The sequence below is a fragment of the Sinocyclocheilus grahami genome, unplaced genomic scaffold (assembly GCF_001515645.1).
Source record: "Sinocyclocheilus grahami isolate Dianchi unplaced genomic scaffold, SAMN03320097.WGS_v1.1 scaffold884.1, whole genome shotgun sequence".
Classification (NCBI taxonomy): domain Eukaryota; kingdom Metazoa; phylum Chordata; class Actinopteri; order Cypriniformes; family Cyprinidae; genus Sinocyclocheilus; species Sinocyclocheilus grahami.
The window spans coordinates 387,003-394,900 of record NW_015506063.1 but is presented as its reverse complement, the minus strand read 5'-3'; the positions used below and the strand labels follow the sequence as shown (position 1 = coordinate 394,900).

General features: G+C 36.6%; 1 protein-coding gene across 2 annotated transcripts in view; it reads left to right on the top strand.

Moving 5' to 3' along the window:
• Nucleotides 1–7,732, top strand: part of LOC107563637 (activin receptor type-1B-like) — a 16,141-nt gene extending 8,409 nt beyond the window's left edge. Inside the window, exons 2-9 of one of the 2 annotated variants that reach the window (XM_016248558.1) lie at nt 2,818–3,060; nt 3,771–4,016; nt 4,095–4,325; nt 4,916–5,083; nt 5,190–5,346; nt 5,451–5,575; nt 6,876–7,006; nt 7,314–7,732. In XM_016248558.1, the coding sequence (XP_016104044.1) occupies nt 2,818–3,060; nt 3,771–4,016; nt 4,095–4,325; nt 4,916–5,083; nt 5,190–5,346; nt 5,451–5,575; nt 6,876–7,006; nt 7,314–7,439 (1,427 nt within the window). In that variant the 3' untranslated portion in view covers nt 7,440–7,732. Of the gene's footprint in view, nt 1–2,817; nt 3,097–3,764; nt 4,017–4,094; nt 4,326–4,915; nt 5,084–5,189; nt 5,347–5,450; nt 5,576–6,875; nt 7,007–7,313 lie in introns of both variants that reach the window. The other variant, XM_016248557.1, reaches the window with a different exon arrangement.
• Nucleotides 7,733–7,898: the final 166 nt, after the last annotated feature.

The following is a 7,898-nucleotide window of genomic DNA, read 5'->3' as shown; positions in this document are numbered from 1 at the left end:
GAATTGGTGGGTTTTTGTTAAATGTGAGCCAAAATCATCACAATTAAAAGAACCAAAGACTTGAACTACTTCAGTTTGTGTGCATTGAATTTATTTAATACACGAGTTTCACAATTTGAGTTGAATTACTGAAATAAATGAACTTTTCCACGACATTCTAATTTATTGAGATGCACCTGTATGTTGCCATGACCACGAAACTGTACAGTTGGATATAACTTTACACAAAAAGGGTTTGTACGTGATTGTTTTTCCCACACTAAAATCACGTTATATGCATTTTGTTTACGTCTTGTGGCATCTTGTATGTTAACATTGAAAGATTGGCCCTAAGTGCCTCATTGCAACCCAGAAACAAAAGGAGGGACAAGTAGAAATAAATGTTTGTGCTAATCAACATTATGCCTCTAGTGCTATTGATTGAGCAACTTGTACTGAACCCGGGAATATTCCTTTAAGCGTTTTAACCAAAAAAATTACACACTTCAGCTGTAAGTATAGTTATCCTGATTGTGATTAATGTGATATCTACATTGCAATTTCTCAGACCTCTTTAGAAAGAGACTATGAGGCAATTACGGTCATTCTATTTGCTGCCCAGTGATTTAATGATATCGTGTGTGCTCCATTAGAGGGTTATTATGGCACTGGGTTGTTTTTCTCTCGCTATCAGGGCCTGGTTACCTCCGTGTAATCTGCAGGAAATTCCTTGTGCATGTGAACTTCAGTTGACTTGGATCCGCTCCACTAACGGTTACTGGCAGTGTCTGTTAGATTTATAAAGAGTACACAAACACTCTCTCACACTCCCTCTCTTGCTGTATGACACTTGACACACACACACCCCCACACAAATACACACGGTTTAAAAGCGAAGTTGACGCTTGTTCAGGAGGGTGTGGTTCTGCCACTTGCATGTCATGAGTTGTGCAATAAACCTGTGTGCGAAAAACTGTGGGAGGAAGTGTAGTGAGTCAGATCAATTAAGTGTGTGTGGAGCGAGATGAGTGACAGTAGGACTATAAAGTAAAAACAGAGGCCTGAAGATGTGGGAAAGGCAAAAGAAAAGCAGTGAAATGAGAAGAGTGGATTAGAATAGAGCGTTCTTGACCGGGACGCCCAGAAAAGACTGGGCATTTTGTTCCTTGGTGGGCCCTGTTGTGATCAACAGTCAAGCGTCTGAAGTCCTGTTATTTTAAAACCACTGCAATTTGTCTTGAGTGGCCTGCCATTGTATGTGGCTCGGATAAAATCAAGGGTGCCGGTGGAGTATGAACGCCACCCCTCGTGTCATGACCTCAGTCACCCTCAGCAGTCTGAGTGCCAGCAGTCAACACATCCTGTCTGAGTTTGTCTGATCTGTTGACGAGACACAAAAATACATAATGGTGATGATAGTTCTAAAAAAAAGTTACAAAAAGGTGAGATGGTTGTCCAACATGGTGACTATTTGAATGCCCCTGACGATTAAGTATATAGTTTATTTATGCCCTCAGGCTTTTAAGGTTATGTTGTGGGCAGTATGAAAACAAAAAGGTACCATGATGTTATCATGTTTTTTTAGGTGTTACCATGGTAGTCTTTACAGTTTGTACATTAATATTATAAATTATTGCATTTACATGGTACTCCAAGGTTCTTAAATGGTCTTACCATCTGTTACTGCTGTACCATGTAGTTCCACTGTATTTTTCTTTCTTTTTTTCAAAAGTCAATGGCTGGAATGGATTGCTAAAACTCATGTGACATGAATGTCAGAAGATTTCTTTTTAGATATGTCATCAAGGTGAAAATGTCAATTATACTTGCGTTTGCTTGCATTATCGCGGTAGCTTTGTCTGTTTCTGAGCGTGGCAGCTGGGCTGACGTTTTGTTTCAAATACATGTAATGCGCTAATGTAATTCATGTAATGCAAAAGAATATATAAGTCAGCTTGCAACATTCAGTGTTCATATAAAGATAATTTTTAGAATCTGAAATCAGACTGGATTCATTCCGATTGATGGGAATTAGTGCTTGTAAACACAGTGGTCTCAAGTTAGTGATGTACAGAAAAATTGGTCGATATTTAGAGTTTTCCGGCATGTTGTTAACCATGCCAAGCTGCTTCACAACAACCTTGCCAATAGAAGATATACAGCTTTGAGTTTTAGATATTTTAGTGAACTGAGTATATATTTTGTGTGATCAGACAATAAAAAGGGTGATTAAAATCCTACAGACCAGCATTTCTTGGCCATTCTGACGCCAAAGCCCACCTTTTTTTGAGATTATTCTAATAAATAATAAACCATTTTAAGACTTATTGCGTTTCTGTTTTAAGTACAATAAATATCAACGTTCAGTTGGATTTGATTACACTGCTGATTCTACTACCTCTTACATGTCAAATCTAATCATCTTGCTCATTTATTGCAAACTGAGTTCTATGACTGTGCAATAATGCAATAGTCTGTGGAAGTGTTTTGCTGATATAAAGCTGCTGCAGTGGGGGTCTGAATAATGCCGTCCCATGCCAGCTTCTGCTATACACAGTCTGTTTGGGTTCATCTGCAGTGGCAGATTCAGTTTCGTGTTATGCAGTTTGGTAGGGAACTGAACTCTGCATGCAGTGCCTCTGTCTGAGGTACCTTGCTCAGTGATTCCTTATGTCTTGCTTGCCCTCTGGTGGATATTTTGAATTAGCACAGATCACTTAAAGCATCCACTGAAGGAAGTGAATACATCCTCATTTATGATCTGACATTAAGATGAAGACATTGCAGTTATTTAGAGTCATATTTTAATTGTTCATCCCTCTCTCTTTCTCTCTCTAGCTCTTAAGTGTAATTGCACTGCCTGTGAGAGCAGCAGTTATGTGTGCGAGACTGATGGGGCCTGCATGGCCTCTACGTCCTACATCAAAGGTCAGGAGGAGCAGCAAGTTCGGATCTGCATCCCCCGTGTCAGCCTGGTACCACCCGGACAGCCCATCTACTGCTTGAGTGCCAAAGGCCTGCTCAACACGCACTGCTGTTATACGGACTTCTGCAACAGTATAAACCTCCAGATTCCCAGCGGTAGGAGTACAGGCCAAATACACTACCGTTCAAAAGTTTTGTTCAATTATTTAAATATTGCATTTAATTCTATAATTAGAATAGTAAAATTAATACTTTTATTCAGCAAGGATGCATTAAGTGACAGTATAATATTACAAAATATTTCTATTTAAAATAAATGCTGTTCTTTTGAACTTTCTATTCAAAAATGGTTTCCACAAAAATATTAAGCAGCACAACTGTTTTCAACGTTGATAATAAGAAATGTTTGAGCACCAAATCAGCATATTAGAATGATTTCTGAAGGATCACTGGAGACTGAAGTAATGGCTACAAAAAAATTAGCTTTGCCGTCACAGGAATAAATTACATTTTAAAATTATTATTTTAAATTGGAATAAAATTCCAAAATATTACTGTTTTGACTGTATTTTTGATTTTAAAATACTGTCGAGAACATTAAAAAAAAATCTTACAGACCCCAAACTTTTGAATGGTAATAATTATATATAGATGCTATATCGTTTAGCGACCAAAATTGAATTTTTTTCATTTTGCTTAGTATTTTTTTTATTTATGTATTTAGACAAATGTTATCGTTTTAATACTGACCATTTATTAATAATAAAAAATAATTAGCTGCCTATTATCAGTATTGAACAGAATTTTAATATTTGTTCATCCCTCTAGGTCCAACCTGTAAAGTGCATTTTACTCCTCTCTTTCAGGGATTCCTGAAGGTAAAGGGGACAGTTGGGGTCCTGTAGAGCTGGTGGCAGTGATAGCAGGCCCGGTCTTCCTCTTTTGCTTGCTGCTTATCGTGGGAGTGCTCATTTTCCAGCACCACCAGCGCAACTATAACCATCGGCAGCGACTCGATGTTGAGGATCCGTCCTGTGATCATCTGTACTTGGCCAAAGACAAGACCTTACAGGATCTCATCTTCGATCTGTCCACCTCCGGTTCAGGATCTGGTAAGCTGCACCTCTGTCCTCCTCCTCCTGCGTGTGTGTAGTGTTTTGTTTGTGTGCTAATGAGTTTTCTCATTGCAGGCCTGCCCTTGTTTGTTCAGCGAACGGTGGCCAGAACAATTGTACTGCAGGAGATCATAGGTAAAGGTCGCTTTGGGGAAGTATGGAGGGGGAGATGGAGAGGAGGGGATGTGGCTGTGAAGATCTTCTCATCCAGAGAGGAACGCTCCTGGTTCCGTGAGGCTGAGATTTACCAGACCATCATGCTCCGTCATGAGAACATCTTGGGCTTCATTGCTGCTGATAATAAAGGTAGTATTTGTCACTGTATTGACCCAAATAAATCATTAAAATAAATATTTAACAAATAGTTCATAATTATTTTTAATAAATAGTTAAGTAATGAAATTGTTAGTTAATCAATATTTTTATGATTAATGTTTATATAATATTGTAATTGTTTAAATATCTATCTATCTATCTATCTATCTATCTATATTATATATAATTAAATAGATTTATTGTTTAAACATTTAAATTGTAATATTTTAATGTTAAAATGATATATAATATTGTAATTATTTAAAATTATCTGTCTATCTATCTATCTATATTTATTACATATAATTAAATTGATATATTATTTAAATTGTAATATTTTAATGTTAAAATTATATATATTATAATTATTTAAAATAATTAGTACATTTATATTAAATTACTTAATTTTTAACATTTTAATGTTCATATAATATTATATAAATATTGTATATTATTAAAATAATTTAAGTAATCATATATAACATGATTACTAATAAATGTTTTGTACACTGATCAAGCATATAAAGAGAGTGATTTCTTTCATCCCTACATCTCTTTGAATATTCATGTCTGTTTCTTAGACAATGGCACATGGACACAGCTGTGGCTGGTGTCAGACTATCATGAACATGGCTCATTATTTGACTATCTCAATCACTACTCCGTCACAATCGAGGGGATGATTAAGTTAGCACTCTCAGCGGCCAGCGGCCTGGCACATCTGCACATGGAGATCCTGGGAACACAGGGTAATTGTGAATTTGATACGTTAGCCTATCTGAACTGTAAAATCTCTCAAATCCTGTACTCAAAAAAAAAAAATAATAATTCAATCATGATGGTCTCCTTCCTCAGGGAAACCAGGCATTGCACATCGTGACCTCAAATCTAAAAACATCCTGGTGAAAAAGAATGGTACTTGTGCCATAGCAGATCTGGGGCTCGCTGTACGGCACGAGTCCATCACTGATACTATAGACATCGCACCTAATCAGAGGGTCGGCACCAAAAGGTACATCTATTGCCAGTTCAGTTAACTGCTGCTTTATGTAAATTTAACTATAAAGGTAACTATGAAAACGGCATTACCTGATATGAATTTATTCTGTCTTTTAGATATATGGCCCCAGAGGTACTAGATGAAACGATCAACATGAAGCATTTTGATTCTTTCAAGTGTGCTGATATCTACGCTTTGGGACTGGTATACTGGGAGATTGCACGACGGTGTAATGCTGGAGGTGAGGAAAAAGGAGCTTAAATGACCTTCCACCCACAGCATCTTAACAAATGTGATTAATATCAGTGCTTCCACTGGCTGTAGGTGCCATAGAGTGTTGGGGGTTGTGTCTCATTACCATTTATTCAGCACAAAATCAGCATATTAGAATGATTTCTGAAGGAACATGTGACACTGAAGTAAATTCTATTTATTAAAATAAAAAGCAGTTATTTTAAATAACAATAGTTCACAATGTTACTGTTTTTACTGTATTTTCGATTAAACAAAATGCAGCCTTGGTAAGAATAAGAGATTTATTTAAATACTTAACGAAATTTACTGACAAAACTGAAAAAAACTTCATCATCATCTTTTGATCATATTTCATATATTAGCAACTTTAAAAATGGCAAAAAAATCCTGTAAAATTTCATAATGAATTTTGACAAATGTCGTATAAATATGTAAAAATACATTAGTGATTTAAATATTTATTTTGAATCATGCAGCCATAATTTGTTGTGTGAATATTTAAGTTGTGTGTGTGTGTGTGTGTATATACACAAATTAAGATATTTTTGATGGAATCTGAGCGCTGTCTGACCCTGCATAGACAGCAACACAACTGAAATGTTCCCAAGTCCAGAAACATAGCAAGAAGATCTGTAAAATAATCCATGTGACATCAGGTGTTCAACCATAATTTTACGAAGCTACGAGAATACTTTTTGTGCGCAAAAGAAAAAAAATAACGACTTAACTCTAAGGCACTTTGTTGTTTCAACCCTGTGATCTAAATTAATTGACATTTATTTTCATATCATTTGATTAGATAATTAGGGTAGTATCACACTTTTTTCACATTTTTCATGCCTTAATAAATCTCACAGTTAATTTAGAAAAAAAGTCATGTTTTGTGCCATAAATATATTGTTTATATTTTATATAAGTTGTGTGTGTGTGTGTGTGTATATATATATATATATATATATATATATATATATATATAAATAAATTTAAACTATTAGGTTCTAAAATGTTTACTATATAATAATGTGTATGCATACAGGTTATACATGTATGTATTTAAGTGAAGTGACCGTAAAAGACTGCAGAATTGTCAATCCTGACTCCACCTCCCAATCCTGAATATTTGGTTGTCACTGTAACATTTTCCCATGAGACTGTGAATGCTGATTTATTTTGTTACACATGAGCAATAAAACAAAATCTTGAATAAAATATGACATAAAACGTTGCATTGAGCTATTCAGCAGTAAATATGAACCTATCAGCTCACGTTTTTACTACCTTCTCAGGCATCCATGAAGATTACCAGCTTCCCTACTATGATCTGGTGCCCTCCGACCCCTCCATAGAAGAGATGAGGAAGGTGGTGTGTGATCAGAGACTACGGCCCAATGTGCCCAACTGGTGGCAGAGCTATGAGGTAAAAACTCCCTTTCACGATTTCATTGACCAGCCTCAGTTTTTTTTTTCTGTCAATATGTGACTTTTAGGGCTGGTACATGTGGAACTGATGATAACAGTAGACCACACTAAGAAAAAAACATTCAAATAACGGCGCAGCATTCACCACAAACATGCTTGGCAATTTGAAACGCCATTTTTGAGCGTGCCATCTGAGATTTTTCAATGTGAAAATACAGCCTTTTAATTAAATTCAGCTGTTATTCACAGGCATACTTGTGAGAGAGGCTGGAAAACTCATTTTTATTTGGCTTTTCTCACCGCAGGCGCTGAGAGTGATGGGGAAGATCATGCGGGAATGTTGGTATGCCAATGGGGCGGCGCGGCTTACGGCTCTGCGGATTAAGAAGACTCTCTCACAACTCAGCATCCAAGAAGACGTTAAGATCTGAAACGTGCGGGATGCTGCAGATCCCTGTAGAGACGCACAAGCGAAATAAAGACTTAAGCCAAAAGCAGCCTGCCAGTTTTAGCCCTTTTTTGAACCTTCTAAAGTTGTGACGAGGCCTACCTCACCATTTTAACGAAACTACTGAGGTTGAGTCCATCCCAGCCCTTTTCCATTTCTCCAAGATCAAAGTTCCAAATCGTGGATGAGCCTCCAACCGCTGATATCAGCACAACTTCCCTCCATGGACCTATTGTTGTTGAGTTCTTTGTTTTTTGTTTGTTTTTTTGCAGGAATGACAATTGAACTGACAGGCATTTTGATTTTATCGTTGTTTTTATTTCACCACTTTCGTCCAAAATGGACTTTGCCGTGTGGCTTTTTAAAAGAATGTTTAGATTTCATTTTTATGCATCTTCATTTACTAATACACCGTGTCGTACTCCAGCGTCAATCTACGATT